This window comes from Anolis sagrei, chromosome 5, assembly GCF_037176765.1.
Source record: "Anolis sagrei isolate rAnoSag1 chromosome 5, rAnoSag1.mat, whole genome shotgun sequence".
In the NCBI taxonomy this organism is placed as follows: domain Eukaryota; kingdom Metazoa; phylum Chordata; class Lepidosauria; order Squamata; family Dactyloidae; genus Anolis; species Anolis sagrei.
The window spans coordinates 156851598-156868546 of record NC_090025.1 but is presented as its reverse complement, the minus strand read 5'-3'; the positions used below and the strand labels follow the sequence as shown (position 1 = coordinate 156868546).

The following is a 16949-nucleotide window of genomic DNA, read 5'->3' as shown; positions in this document are numbered from 1 at the left end:
TATTTTACTCTATTATTACTCTTATATATATTATTTTTCTTTATGTATTATTGTTATTAGTATTTATTTTACTCTATTTAAAATTATTCTTATTACATTTATTATTTTGCTCTATTTTTATTATTACATTTACATTATTTTACTCTATTATTTTCATTATATTTATTATTTTACTATTATTATTAATAACTTTATTTTTGTATCCCGCCACCATCTCCCCAAAGGGACTCGTGGCAGCTTACATGGGGACCAAGCCCAGTCAAACACAATTAAAATAATAAAATGTATTATTTTTCTCTATTTATTATTGTAATTATTACATCTGCATTATTTTACTCTGTTATTATTTTATTACATTTATTATTTTACTACATATCAATATTCACTCTATATAGGTGAATAGGATAGTGAAATAGGCCAATTAAACTAATTTCCCTCTTGCCTCTTATTAAACAAGCAAGATAATGCTTATAAAATAATCGGAAAAGGATAAGGATAGACTTACTCTTATTGTTTGGTCATCAGAAGAAGTGAGGAATAAAGAACCATCAAAAGAAAATGTCACTGAATGCACCCAGCTCATATGTCCACGACAATCCGCTATTTTGGAACAGGATTCAATATTCCATATCTGAAGCAAATACAGAAAAGTTTGAAAATCTAAGCTGCACTATAATTTGGTGGCTATTTCAGGCATCTTTCTTTTCCATTATTAACATATGAACATAAAAACAGCAATGCAGAATCAGTCTGCTACAGCTACTTCTCTGCATACTATCCTTTGATAGTGAGTTTTAAACAGGGGAATCAAGGAACTAAATACTCTATTATATATGGTATTAAAATATTTGATCACTCTTCTAGAGATAGTGAGGTTGTTAGCAGTTGTAGTATATAAAATATGTAATTATTACATATGGATAACATGTAAAACATTATGTTAAATATTTCAAAGCGGCAAGTGACTCATATAAATTAACATTCATGTAAATTTATTTCTTAAAGCAGGACAATCCCGTTTACTGCATATTTATAGCAACTGTAAATTATGACAGAAATTCAAACAAATAGTATTCAAATGAACTACAAAATCAAGCTCATTCCGCCTAAAATGACACTAAGACTAACTACAAGCTACATCACATCTATGCCCACTATTAAATACATCACAGAGCAATAGCAAACAGGTAAAATAATTTGATGTCAAATATGCATTGGTATTTGATTGCAAGATACATGATTAATAAAAAGTTCAATTTAAATATCATTTTCCAAGTATACTCAGAGGGCGTCACTAGTTTAATATCAGATATTCAGTCCCAAATTATAGAAAAATGCTTCACTGCTGAAACCCATTGATAAAATACTAGAAAGCCCTCAGTGAAGACCATGGAGACAAATGAGAAATGATGTCAGTCATAATGTCATAATGTCCACCTGCAAGAATACAATCAATAGACTTTGAACCACTTCCATGTTAACTCAGAATACAGAAATGTCTTATTAGTTATTAAAATTTAGTGGATGATTTCTATAATAAAATGATTAGATAGAAACAATTATAATATCTTAAATTAATAAAAATTTGTAGTAGCAATAAACATGCTCCGCTCTCATGACACACAGTCCTATGTTAATTTCAGAACTCGTAAATGGAAATAGACTAGTCTGGTTATTCTAGTACACAGAATATTTTACAAGAATGTATGTGCTATGTTTTTTAAAAAGACTTATTTTAAGAAAATATCAGAAAGATTAAACTCTAGTTGAGAAAAATGCTTAGGTTTCAGAGGAAGTCATTATTTTTCCCTCTAAAATGGTTAGATGAGCAAAACTATAAATAAAACTCCAGCATAAACAGTAGGTATACTTTATCAGTGGAATATGCTATTTATCCAGGTGTTCTAACTATTTATAGATTAGAGTGATAATCAGGACATATTGAAGATTTTGATCAGTATCTAAAAGCAACCAGAAGCCGCTTTCAGGAAAAAGTAGAAACTCCTCAATCTGAAATAGCTCTAGCTAATCAGATGAGTCTATGCCAAAGTTACCTGAACATACACAATTGCCCTCTACATAGTGAGACCACTGGTCCACCTAAGATATGTACTGTTTATTGTGACTGACACTTGAACACCAGAATCTTAGTCCCAAGCCACCCTTCCTGTACGTAACAGGGACACAATCTTCATATTTCTTATAAATAAAAACTGCAGTTGCCCTCCAAGCTTCCTACTGTAAAGCCATCCAACAGACCAAAGGGAAAGGAATTACTTAACATTTTGTTAAACATAGTTACTTACCTCAACAGAATAATTTGATAAAGCAACCGCCACCATCTGACTATTTGGACAAAAATCACAATACTGAATAGTATAGTGGTGGTTTATAAGGACTTCTGGCAATGAAGTATTGATCTTAGTATCAGTAAGCTGAAAATATAATACACATTTTAAGAGAACAGTAGTAGCCATTTTAGGACAACAATAGTCTTATTAGTCACAGTAAATTGTCAAAATTTGCCAGTTAAATTTAACTGGCAAAGTACTTCTGTCAGTAGAAGGGAGCTGGGGTGCAGAATGAATCGACTTCTTATTCACTTGCAGCACCTCTATTTGTGTGTCCTTAAACTAATGCCTATTCTGGAGGACAAGGAAAAACCACAGAACAGATCTGGGGAGGTGCAGAGAACTACAGGGAGGAGGAGATGACAGTCTTTTCACGCTAACAGCTGCAAGCATGACATTGGATTTGGGTCATAACTGCTGATTACTTTTTTCTTACACTGACTGTCACAGATCAAAGATGGTTCAGATCTTGGATCATTTATGCTGTGACAAATGCTGTCCACCAGCCCAAAAAGGTTCCTATTAAAGACTCACGTACATTCCCTCCACAAATTAAAACTGCATCAACACATTCTGTATAATTTCACACATTCTGTATAATTTCAAGCCTTTTATAGCGTGAAATTATCTCAGCCATTTCAGTTTTAAAACCATAAATGCCATTATAATAAATAATAGACTATTAACAGATTTAACATTCATTAAAGAGGAAAACATTTCTGAATTCTACTACTAATCCTTAAAAGCATACTATTTCTGCAAACTATAATTAAAAAGCTGTATTATCAAAGCTCAAATAAAAAGCAATATTATGTCAGTATGAATCCCAAAACAGTTTAAGAATTCAAGTGCAAAATCCCCCAAACAAATTAATCTCTAATTTTAACTATAGTTGTTCTGCTTCCTATTCTCATAGAGGTTTTGTAAAAGACTACTGAAATACTTGGTTTTGCATTTTATGTTACTTTATTTCTTCATTTTTGTTGTGGTTTTGTGTTATATTGTGTTTACTGTATTGATGGGTGTGGCCTCATGTAAGCTGCCCCGAGTCCCCTTGGGGAGATGGTGGCGGGGTACAAATAAAGTTTATTATTATTATTATTATTATTATTATTATTATTATTTCAAGGTTAACATTTCATTTTCTAAACCAAACATACTTTTTTGAAAGGCTAGCAATGTTTGCATAACACAACAAGCCAGAGAAAAAGCAGTTTGTAATATTTTTATTTCTCTGGCTACTCAAGATAAACAAACCAAATTATCAGATTTGGACATCATGATTGCAAATCATGGATGGATGGCCTGTGGTTTGTTCAGCTGTTCCTGCTGATTTACAGCACTGTGTTGCTTTGTGCCAAATAAACCAGAATTATTTCGAAATCTGACAAATCAGAGGATCCAAATATGCTTGTGAAAATGTTTAAAACATTTTATTCCTTACAAGAGTAGATCCATATAGACATTGAATGAGCTGCTTATTATAAAAATAACATAACTGTACTTGGAATGAGTGCAGATATAGTAATAGTGATATATTTTCATATTTTCACACGCTATATATTTCATTTTTATTGTTGAAATCTACTCGCTGAAATGCAGCTCAACATTTTACCAGCAAAAACATAACTGTGGTTAAAAATTATCATATTCAACTTAGGCAATATTTGCTAATCAACTTCACACTCCGATTAACATTAAATATAGTTAACATTGGTAATGATGTAACACACCATAGTTATTTGTCCTATTTATCAGAGATGGGGGAGCACTGCTTTTGTTGCCTGGGAGTATTGAGCTGGTTGATATAAAAGCCAAATCAGAGAAATGGATAACAGCTGAAGTGCTACCCTTTTGCTGTTGACAGCTGGAGGTCAGATAATGAGAGGACAACAATTTACCTTTTAAAAAGTCCTGCTATAACATGGGCAACTCCAAGAGGGGGGAAACGGAGTTAGCTAAAAACAGGCAAAAAGTATATCTATCTCTCTGTTTGTGTTTACATGCTCAGAGCACAGGCTATTCCACTGTAATAATTCTTGTCTGAAGAACAGGGCTTGACCAAAGGCAGTGTGCCAGGAACGGGAAACATGTAGTCTCCCAGTTGTTAATGGATGATAACTTCTATTAGCCCTAGAGACCTGCAGTACATAAACATCTGCTGGACCAAAGTTCCTCTATCCCTAATCTAGAATCTAGTCTGAGCAGGATTAACAGATTTTTCAAATATGTGTTGTCTCCTCTCACGCCTGACTTCCTCCACATTTAAAAATATAGCAGCCCCTTCTAAGGGGAATCAAGTATCAATTGCCAGATAGCATAGCAAAGCCTTTTTCTCCTTCTAAAAAGATAGACTGGATATACAAAAATTTCAAATATATGAAATAACAGTAGAAAAAGGAAAACACTATTAATATCATGCTCTTAAATACTTACAAAAAGCTTGTTTTTGGCTGCCACGACTATTGTAGTACTATCAGATGACCATGAACAACATTTCACTAACACTTCCACGTCATCTTGGTATTCATCCACATTTCTGAAGTTGCCTCTTATGTCAACAGTTTTTCGTTTATTTGCTGACTGAGCATACCAAAGCTTTAGATATAGATAAAATAAGCACAGTGAGTTAAGTGTTCTGAAAAGTGAGTGTTAAATTTGTGGTTGTTGTTTTTTTTTTCATTTTTAAGTTATTTGCAAATACTCAAAGTCAGAAGGAAGCAGTACTTTCATTTATTTATAGGTACAGTATGACCATATCTGTGGGGACAGTATCTGCTGTTTCATTTATCCACGTCCAACAAATTTTGTCCTCTATGCATTTTAGGTCCTCCAGTATGATTCTACAATATTCTTGGGCCTTCATTTCAATAGAGCTCACTATTTTCTGCACTTTCACACATCTATACATAATCAGGAATGTATTCCTTGCAGATACATGGATTATATTGTACTGTATGTTTTCCATGTTAGAAATACAGGGTTAGTCAAAATGCATAGGCCAATAAGCCATTCAATTGAATGGCTTATTGGCCTATGCATTTTGACTAACCCTGTACATTGATACATGGAAACATGTTAAAATGAGGAAACTAAGTTTATGTTGATCAATTTCCTACACCTAGTTGGAAACACCTGGAAACCAATGCCCCCACTGCGGAAGAAGATGCAGAGCAAGAATAGGGCTCCACAGCCACATACGGACCCACAAGGAAATCCATAATGGAAGACCATCTTACTCGTCCAACGAGGGATCGCCTAAGTAAGTAAGTACACCTAGTTTATCTAGAGCAGTGGTTCCCGGCCTTTTTTGGCCAGGGACTACTTTGACCAGGGACCACTTGACCAGGGACCACTTTGATCAGGGACAACTCTCCAATATTAGTACCCAAAGGGTTATGAATCAGTTATTGATCAACTTTAGATTTGGTTTGGTTATTTGAGGGTGCTGATTCAGAAAATTGTATTGGATAGACCATATCAGCTCTAGTTTCTGATACAGAACATATGCCATACAATAGTCGCTATCTGCTCGCCTATAGAAAACCATATTTAATAATCTAGAGCTGATGTCGTCCATCCAAGGGGTCAGAGCTGGTCAGCGAAAGGGAAGGAGTGGCAGCTGGCGTGAAAGGAGAGGAAATAAAATAAAATAAAGAGCAAGGAGGCTCTCGGACCAGATTTTAGTCCTTGTGGTCCACAGGTTAAGAACCACTGATCTAGAGTCTAGAATGAGCTACCTCTAATATTTATCAAATAAAAAACAGAATTATCCTGTTAGTTTTGCTTGTCCATGAATTTTGTGACTGTGTATAAAAGTATATTAAGAAAATAATGGGCATTATGTCAGATACAATGATCTGTGCACATGTAATACTTCAGCATTTGGAACTCCTTTCAGATATGCAGTAAAATCTGGGTGCTGTTCACACTATCGGACTCCACACTGCCATATATTCCACTTCAAAGCAGAAAATGTGGGATTTTATTCAGCTGTGTGGAAGGGGCCTAAGTTAGATCTACAAAAATAATTGGCAACCATAGCCTTTTGTTGTGAAAAATCAACTGTACATATTCTTATTACTAGTCTCCTTATGAAGTTGCATTTCTTACAGTGTATAATTTAAAAATACACTGACATAATGTTACTTGCATTTAGTAGCCCTTGAAGCTTTTCCTTTTACCGTATTTCTTCAATTGTAAGATGTTATCGATTGTAAGAGGCACTTTAACTTCAGTACCAGTACCACCAACTAAAATACATAAATTATACCTGTGATTCTAAAACACACCCTAATTTTAGAGATGTCTATATTGGAAAAAGTGCATCTCAGAATTGAAGAAATACAGTAGCTATTTATAAATACTGATTATATTTGTACTTTTCAACTTCTCCTTGAAACATGGTAAAAAGACTTCATGGTACTGTACTGTACACTGCAATGTAACTGAAAAAATCCAACTTTTAAATGCCCTTGCACATAGCTGGAACTTAAACAACTTAGTTGTATGAATAAATTAAATGCAAATAAAGTATTTAATACAACGAGAAGCATTGTTATATTTCTTCACTATGTGTAGTAGAGATATGCACACAGTTCCTACAGTTAGCAGTGGTACAGGGTGAGAAAGAAGCTAAGGATCAAAGATAATGCATAACTATGGACAGGATGCATGGCTGGAATTTTTATTTTACTTTAAAAGACTAAAACTAGCTTGCAGTACAGAACACAAACAGAAGGTGGTTGAATCTGATTTTGAATAGCACAACTGAGGATCTCAACATACCATTAAAGTTCCATCTGCAGAACAACTAGCAATGTATTTATCATCTGGAGAGAACCTGCAGTGAGTAACAGCACTGCTGTGGTCAAATAGTGTATTGCGACAGTATTTTTTATTCAAATCCCAGAGCTGCATTTAAAATGATAGAAAAGAAAATGGGAAACAAAAAATATTAAAAATATTGAAGAATCAAGAAGAAAATGGTTAATTCAAATATTTTCCCACAAAATAATCATTGTATGACACAGCAAAAAGAAAAAAATGCAACATCATTTTCACTATAAATAAGTTTTCCCTGATCAAAACACATTTCACTATTCAACATATAAGATTTACAACAGAGTACGGTCAACTGGCACAAAAACCCCATGAAAGTGAAAAAGTGCCAATAAAATATTGTTATTTTTAAAGCTAAGAGAATACTTGTCTAAGAATTTCTAGGTCTTTAGCATGCTTCTATAGTTTGCTTAAATCTTTGTGCCTCTCCTTAGAGTTCACCATCACTATCTAAGTACATCACATTAGATTAGAAGTACAGTAGAAGCTCGCTTATCAACCTTTGCTCATCCAATGTTCTGTATTTTCCAACGCAGTCTGCCTCCCACCTGGATCCACGGCTGTTTCAATACATTGTGATGCTTTGGTGCTAAATTCATAAATATGTTTTTATATGTTTTTTAAAGGTATTAATGTATGTTTTTATAATTCTGTTTTAAATGTTGTTTTTAATTGTATATTGTTGAAGGCATCAAATGGCTGCCTGGCTATAAAGCCAACTTGAGTCACCCTCCGGGTTCAAGAAAGGTGGGGTAGAAAAATTGTAAATAAATAATAAATACAGTAATTATTACATAGCATTACCGTGTACTGAACTGCTTTTTCTGTTGATTTGTTGTAAAACATAATGTTTTGGTGCTTAGTTTGTAAAATTATTATGTAATTTGACGTTAAATAGGTTTTTCTTTAATCCCTCCTTATTATCCAACATTTTCACTTATCCAACGTTCTGCCAGCCCATTTATTTTGGATACGTGAGGCTCTATTGTAATTAAAATGCTCAAAAGTACTGGGCACACTACAAACAGTCAGCGTGAACTTGATAGATTTTTGTGAAGTAAATAAAAAGGGGAAGAAAAACAAGTGCTGAGATGATACCCAGAAGCAGCAACATCCATATGTATGTATTGAAAATATTTCTATCTCACTCTTTTCTGCTGAATGAGATTATCAAGCTTAAGAACAATCATATAAAGCAGTGATTCTCAACCTGTGGGTCCCCAGATGTTTTAGCCTTCAACTCCCAGAAATCTGAGACCATATTACATATTATTGTTGAATGGTAACCAAGAAGTCACAGCTTCTAATCAGGAAAGGTTCATACATTTCTGCTTCATTATGGTTTATCATGTAATCATCTAAAACCTTTTCCACTTGTAACTCCTGTATGCTTGGAGATTTTTTACATGACCCCAGGTATGTATGTAGAAATGTAAAATACATTTAAAAATCAACTTTTTCTATTTTTGCAGAGTCCACTGTAAACACTGCATGTTGTTGCTAACAGATTTGTGTAAATGTCTAAAACAATCATTGGGTGACATTCAGAAACCTTTTATTTTTTGCCACCCTACAGTTTAAGAAACAGTGATCTATACCAACCAACTGTAACTAATATTAACCTAGGTTCAGTTAGAAAAAGGCAGTTTCATTCCATAATTACTAAAGTTAGTTTGCTCAAAAATAACAGCACATTATTGATCAGAATTCTAATTCTATATAACACAAATTAAAGTTAAGGATGAGATTTCAAAAGACCTAAAAAGAAAAGAGCATAAAATGAGCAGGTTTTGCAGCTTGTTCTAGGTCATTCACACTGTGCTAAATTCTGAGAATGAAAACTTAGTGTACATTTCATCACTAGAAATCCACAGTCTGGGTATCACTGTTCTTAGATATACTTTAGTTGCCCTTTCCACACTGCAAAAAGAAAAGCAAATGAAGCAGAATCTCTCTAACAAACAATAAGAGTGGGACAGCTCATGCAGGAGGTATTTTGCTCACAAATCATTTACTGGAAAATTATCCACAACAAGACCCATAGGAATATTTAACAGTGGTCTATAAAAAACAGGGTCCAAGTATAATAGAATATTAATATCTTCTGCAGAAAGCCTGAAGCAGAAGAGAAATTGATATAAAGAAGCCCTAATCCCACTCATATTCTAGCAAAGAGAGTTCACATACAGTACTCGTGTGGCCTCCAGTGGCTAGGACTAGGAACAACAGACTGTTGTTTATTTGTCAGGTCGCTGAACAACAGATTACAGATAGTAAATTCACAGAGCTCAGATAAAATTTTATTAATGCTTTGACTATCACAAAATACTTAGAATCCTAATTACAGCTGTAAAATGAATGTGAATATTAATTTATACTTACTTTGATAAAACTGTCATTTGAACAAGTAACTAACAGAAACTGGTTATGATTTGTATTGCTAAACTGACAGCAGTTGACCTGCTCTGTATGTTCTTCAAATACGCATACAAGTTGACCTGTTCGTGAATTCCAGACCTAAAATAATTTCATACAACAATTAGACACATTCCTCCATGCAATACATGTTCTGTGATTTTTACTTTTTAACCATGGCAGAAATTAATTTTGAAATACTGATTCATATCATGGAAGTCTTTGTGATCTGGGTAACCAAAAACTGTATTAAGGAAGATGAAAAGCAGCATAGCTGTACTAAATGCAGATAACTCCAAACAAGACTTATTTTTTTCATTACGCAAAGAAACCAGGCATTATAGACAAAGTTACTGCAATTTATACTATCTGAAGTTTATCTGGAACTGATAATTTGGCCACTGTCCATTAACACGAGTAGAATCATAAATATCTTTCACTAAAAAGGAACTGATAGGATGTGACAGAAAAGGCCGCTAGTTGTGACCCTGGGGAGTCATTTCTCTGAGTAATCAGTGCCAGACTACATTGATAAATATCCTGTTCTTACTGGAAAAAACTCATAAATGAAAAAGATTACTGAGTTCAGTGAAGAGAAAAATGTTATTCAGGATACACAACTATCCATTTCCTCAGAATCTATCTTGGAGACTACTTATTCATTTTCCCCCAAAGAGCTTTCTGGGGGCTATGGGAGTGTTTAGAAAAGTCAAAATGTATACCATAAACAAAATTATACACTAAAATACAAACAGAATTCACTTTATAATACAATGCAAAGTCATGCAGCTGTAAAGGAAAGCATTTTTGCTAGTGGCTTGGAATCATATCTGTTGGAAAGGATTGTGATGGATTTAGGCAATTGACTCAATCACTGGCACAGCCTTGAAGAGCAGGGAGTAACCTTGAGGCAGTTAGCATTATTTGGCCTAACCTACCTCACGGAGCACTTCTAAAAGTTAAATCAAGCTGAAGGAGAAAGGAACCATGCATTACCCCCAACGTCCTTGAAAAATATACTAAATGTCAGGTTAATTTATATGGCTGCTGGATTTAGTTTAACTGATCATCTAAAAAGTTTACTATTTTAAGTAGGATGATATATCTATGTTGGAAAATAACACAAATTATAGCAATCCCCAAAAGTATCAGAGATCTTACTCAATGTTTCATCTTACTGACCTATAAGTTTACTGATTTTTACAGCTGCCTATTAACCCTATAATGGAATATTCTCTAATCAGTTTTGAAATATATACATATATTAATCACTACGAAAGGCACAGCAAAAATACAGGATTGATTTCAAATTTATTATACCATTAGGAGATCCAGTCATGGGGAAAGCCCTTCCTGAATACAGCAGCAAGTTTGGATCTGACACCTCAAAGTAATTAAATTTTATTAGGCTGTAAGCCCATGCAAACACACCTGGGACTAGTAGACACTGAACTCATTGGGATTTATTTCTGAGTAGATATGTACATGAGAACACTGTTAATTTTTCAAGTTATTTAAATTTATTAGGGTCAATTTATTAGGGTACCATCATATACTTACTTTTACTTTTCTGTCAGCAGAACAAGTAGCAACAAATCTGTCATCTGCTGAAAAGGAACAACACCGTACTTCATCATCATGAGCTTTTACTTCCAGAAGCTTTTCTCCACTTTCAGCTTTAAATATCTAAAATAAATGTAACAAATTGTACATAAAGCATATTCTTAAAATAGCTCACAGTTTAAGTATAACACAATATATATATTTGATAGCTCTCTGCAACTGAACTTTTATTGGTTCATTTTACTAACACAAAAATAAATTATGGAGGAAATATAATCAATTTTCCAACAAAACCTGGCAATATTAAATGAAAACGTACATTCCAGAGCCCAAAACTAACACCATCAATTAATAACTAAAGGTTTGGGGTGAATGAAAGTTAAAATATTTATAACATAGAGAGAAAAATTAATAATCTATGTTAGAGAGAAAACTGTTCAAGCAGCAAGGGTTATGTGAAAACCTACCATGAGATGGAAGACTGCAACTGATATGCATACAATGAGTTAAATATAATTAGCGTCAAGTGTCAAAGCTTAAAAATTAGCATATTCAAAAAATGTCCCTGCATGAATGCTATATCCATAAAATTGGTCATATTAGTCTCCTGTAGCAAGAAGAGTCTTATGAACAACTTCAAAAACAGAAAATTTCATTATGGAATAATCTTTTGTAGAATATCCTAGTGATGTGCATTATACTAATGTATAACATAAATGTTATGAAAGTGATTATTATCTTGCAATTTAAACTGATGTTTGTATGTAGCTTCAAGTTGCCTGTGGACCTACAGCAATATATAGTGCTGTATAGACAAGGAATACTCAGAGATGGATAGATTGGCCTAATCCAATTGTTACTTCCAACAACAGTATATCTATTAAATCAAGGGAACTTATATGAACGTTAATTAATTATTCAATAATTATTCTGAAGCAACTACTCTAACCTGACCAACAGTCAGATAGATCCCAAGTCTAGAAAATTTAGTCAAAAAATCAACTGGATTGACTTATTCATGGGTTGTATCAAAAAAGGAACCATCCCCTTTTCTGAGGAGAGTTATGAAAGGTAGGCAGTTAGTTCACTCCAAGAGGAACCAAAAGAAGCATCATCCTCTTTTTACTCTTTCCATAATGGCACAACTTTTGGCACTCCTGAATGCTTTGTGGAAAAAGGTGATGGCAGCGGCCGGCCAGGGGATGGGGGTGGGGCTGGCTCTGAGGTGGCATTGCTGATTTTGATGTTAATTAAGACACTGTGAGTCTCAGAATCTTTTTCTTCTCTCCTTTGCATAAGAAGTGTGAAAGTTCTGCTTCTACATGCAGCAAGCCATAGTTTACTGTTCTTTCTGGAAGAGTCCTAATTTATTGAAACTGACAAAATGACAAACCATGGCACTATCGGTCAAGAGATATTGCACAACTCCTTTCTTAATAGCTTGTCAGGGAAGAATAAAAAAGATCTGGGAGAGAGAAAACAGCAGCATGAAAACAGCAGGGGAGTTTCAACCTGGAGACAAGAGTATCTTGACTACCTATAAAATTTGTGAATGAAGGAGGACAACTGCATAATCAAAGTTTTGTCTAGAATAGATGCACTCTCTAGAATAGATGCACTCTCTAAGACTCAGCAGCACTAAATGTATTCTAAATCAAAACATTATAATTGTCAATGTGGTTTTTGTGGTGGTTGTACTATATATTACCTGCAATGTTTTGTCAGCTCCGCATGAAGCTATTCTGTGTCTGTCTTGGGAAAAACAAGCATGATAGACAGCATCTGTGTGTGGACGCACAACTAGACGATAAGTATTCTTCATGGACTGCTTATTCCTGCATTATAGAAGAACAAAAATTGTACATTCACTGTTTTTTATTTCAGATTCCTGTCAGCAAGTGGTCTCTGAATATATTAGAATTTCATAATTCCTTATCAAATGATACAATTTAAATGGTAAAAAATAATAGAAAATGATTTGAATGCCCAAATCTTTTCTACTTTTAACAATACTGCATATAAATACTCGTTTCTAAAGTGGGTGAAGTAAACAAGACATCCATATAGCATTCATGTAACAGCACTTAGCTTCCTACATTACTCGTGCTTATTCTTTTACTTCAGGCTGCTGGGATTTGCATCCAGAGTACTGTATTATTCCACTCATGCTCTAAGAGACTGAAGCTAAGTGCTTTTGGAAATGCTTCAGTTGTTTTCTTTGCTTTAAAATAATTTTATATTATTATTGGACAATGGCATCTTAAGCTTTAGGAGCTTTCAAAGGTTCTCTCAAAGTATAATTCTCTCTTCGGTTGATTCAGTCACCACTAATGTATTTCACAAAACAATGGTGATCTGATATACATTTGACCTTCAAATCCAAATCTGAAGTCATTTTCAACACGATTAAATATACTCTGAATGAAGACTTTGGAGTCTTATGTTTTGGCCAGTAAGTATGGACTACATTGAAACTCACAAGCGGTGACAACAAAAATATTAAAATACAGATACTTCCTTTCAAAAGTCATCCTAAAAATAACCCCAATTGTTTTCATTAAAACCTGTTTTTCTGCCATTCATAGGATACTCCTTCTGGTAATGAAGGAGAAGACATATGAGTAGCCAATCACCACACAGGATATACATATATAAATAAACCATAATTTTACAAAAACCTCCTTTTTCACATTGTTAAGCCTAGTATACATAAAAGTTTATCTCACTGAATTGGGATCAATAAGAACACCAATGATTCAAAGTAAGGTTATTGTTGCTTTAGATATGTTCTGTGTAAAAAATGCATTTGCTTACATCCATTCCACATAAAAGGATCCTTTATCAAGTCTTTGCTGAGCTTGTAGTTTCGCTTGTTGATATACTTTTGAACTCTCTGGTTGACAAAGGCCCAGCTGCACAATGTCCAAAGATGGCTGTCGCCCAAGCAGGTGTCCGTTTAAAGATAAAAATTCCTGGAAGTTTTCACGTGCAATGGGATCCTGAAAACAATAAATATAAATGAAGCTGTGATGAAATACTATTATTTTCATGTTATATATATTTTTCATTTAGAACAGGAGTGAGAGCATGCTCCATTAGCTGAATGCAGCCTCCAATCTCTTATTTGCAGCCCTACCATCTCCCAAATCTAAAGCCCCTCTTTCCATCCCTTGAAAAAAAGAACAAACCACCTTATTTTATTTTAACTTATTTAAATACCAACTATAACCCAATACAGGACTTAAAGCAGCTTTTTAAAAAGAAAGTGCAACTCAGCAAAACTAAGATATTAGTGCAAAAATGTAAAACATGAAAAATGCCACTAAAACAACAAGTTAATACAGTTTAAAACATATTTCATGAAAATATGAAAACAGTGCACTCCTTTGAAGTTCCTTTCTTCACAACAAGTTAAAGGTTAAATTAAAATGTGGACTAAATGCCTTCCAACCTCTAATTTCCTCTCCAAAGGTCTCAAATACGTTGGATGATCCTAAAAGTATCAACCAAATAACTTCTTATTGCAAATTTGGCCAATCAAGGGTTGAAAACAAGGGCAACAACAGTGAGAATCTGAAGAGATCTCATGTCTTCCAGCTTCCTTCCCAGCAGAAGAGACTCCCTGTCACTCAGTACAGTCCCTAAGTCAGGTCATAGTATCATAGAGTTGAAAAAGGCCACATGAGCCATCTAGTCCAACCCCCTGCCATGCAAGAAAAGCACATTCAAAGCACCTCTGACTTCAACAAGGCCACAGTTCAATTTTTGCACATGTAGTGGGTCACCCATTTTCTCTCTCTTCCTTGTGGTGCCTTTCATTCTGCTAAAATGGACTAAAATTTGGGAGCAGGAATTCCTTGATTTATTTTGCAAAGAAATCTTCCATGCACACATACATTGTATCATGCTAATTCCACTATAACAAGACCAGGTAATACTAATACAGGTTGGGTGTGAGCAAATGTAGCTAATCAGAAACAGGACAATCATCATCCTTCCACTTTATACTGTTAAATCAGTTATGAATTATATCCATAATAGTTATATCATAATTTTCAAATATAAAGATAATCAAATATAAAGTATTATCTGTTAAAAATATGACAACATTCAGACTATTATCTACTTTCAGACTATGAACCACATCAAGACTTAGGGTGCATCTACACTATAGAATGAATGCAGTTTGATACCACTTCGCTACCATAACTCAATGCAATTTATCAAGGGAAGTTTTGCAAGGCCTTTAGCCTTCTCTGCCAAAGAGTGCTGGTGCCTCACCAAACTACAACTCCCATAATTGCAAAGCACTGAGACAGGGCAGTTAAAGCGGTGCCAAACTGCATTCATTCCACAGCGGAAATAAACCCTTGGGATGAGTTAACACAGAAAAATTATTTATTTTCTTAAATAAATAGTCACTATACTACTACATCTTTTCTCCCGAGTCACCTGAAATCATGCAGTATCATACCATACCTTTTCATTCAATATTTCACTGTATTCAACATATTCATGAATCAAATGTGCAGGTCCTACCAATTCTGTTTTGGTTTTAATCCAATCTAGTGAAAACATGAGAGCACAGAGTTCCTATGAGAGAAAAAGATAAAGAAAAAAAATACTTGCAATCATATTTATTATTATTTTGACTTGTTATGATGAACTTTCCTTATAGTAGAATATTCTAGAATCTCCCACAAACTGAAGACAGCATGAAAGACTGCAAATTACATATTAAGTAACATTTCACTTAATATGACTGCGCGCTTACATTTTTTCACACTCGACTTCTCACAAGAAGATTTAAGCATATTCACAGAATATAAGCAAGATGTTACAGATTGAGTATCCCCTATCTAAAATGTTTGGAAAATACAGGGTTAGTCAAAATGCATAGGCCAATAAGCCATTCAATTGAATGGCTTATTGGCCTATGCATTTTGACTAACCCTGTATTTTGAAATTTTCATTTTTTGGAATATTTGCATAATGAGGTATCTTATGGGTGGGTTCCAAGTTTAAACACAAAATTCATTTATGTTTTATAAACACCTTATAAACACAGCTTGAAGGTAATTGTATACACAATATTTAATAATTCAGAGCATGCAATAAAATATGTGTATATTAAAGCATTAAAAAGTGAAGGTGTCATTATCTCAGCCAGCCAAATGGACAATTTTGGGTTTTGGAACATTTAGGATTTCTGGTTAAGGGATAGCTAAATTGTATCATAATTTAGCATATATATTAACAGTTGTTCATCCTAGTGCATTGGATCATGAAAGCTATGTAGAGGATTAAATGCAAAACAACTTGAACATCTAGAAGCAGACTCCCCTAATTTTAAGCTTTTTTTTTACAAAGTTTCAAAGAGAGAGAGAGAGAGAGAAAGAAGGAAAGAAAGAAAATATCCCAGAAAAGTTATATTACTGTACATGCAGTAGTGCACAGCAATGGAAGAACATCTTCAGTGTAAACTTACATCGTGCATGTTAGCACTTGACATATGGTAAGCGAGAAAATTATACCAATACATCCAATCTTCCTGAGTTGAATTTGGCATATACTGTGCATAGTGGTTCTTGTATTGGTGGACTACTTTTTTATGTAGTGCCTATAAAAATAAAATGTTTATTATTACAGTAGAATATGGATTTGCTTTTCCATGTAACAAAGGAATTTGGTTAGATTTAGAAAGCTCATATAAATGTTTTTACTCCAGCTGATCACTTTTTGGATAAAAAAAAAGCTTCCATGGACATGGCTGACTAA

General features: G+C 34.0%; 1 protein-coding gene across 3 annotated transcripts in view; it reads right to left on the bottom strand.

The window, feature by feature from the left end:
* APAF1 (apoptotic peptidase activating factor 1) overlaps positions 1–16949 on the bottom strand; it is a 45529-nt gene that overhangs the window by 13305 nt on the left and 15275 nt on the right. For all 3 annotated transcript variants that reach the window (XM_060777263.2, XM_060777262.2, XM_060777261.2), the window contains exons 10-19: positions 16660–16791; positions 15651–15764; positions 13986–14170; positions 12880–13006; positions 11169–11294; positions 9576–9710; positions 7140–7265; positions 4788–4949; positions 2307–2435; positions 506–631 (exon numbers count right to left, since the gene is read on the bottom strand). In XM_060777263.2, coding sequence (XP_060633246.2) covers positions 506–631; positions 2307–2435; positions 4788–4949; positions 7140–7265; positions 9576–9710; positions 11169–11294; positions 12880–13006; positions 13986–14170; positions 15651–15764; positions 16660–16791 — 1362 coding nt within the window. The remainder of the gene's footprint in view (positions 1–505; positions 632–2306; positions 2436–4787; positions 4950–7139; positions 7266–9575; positions 9711–11168; positions 11295–12879; positions 13007–13985; positions 14171–15650; positions 15765–16659; positions 16792–16949) is intronic.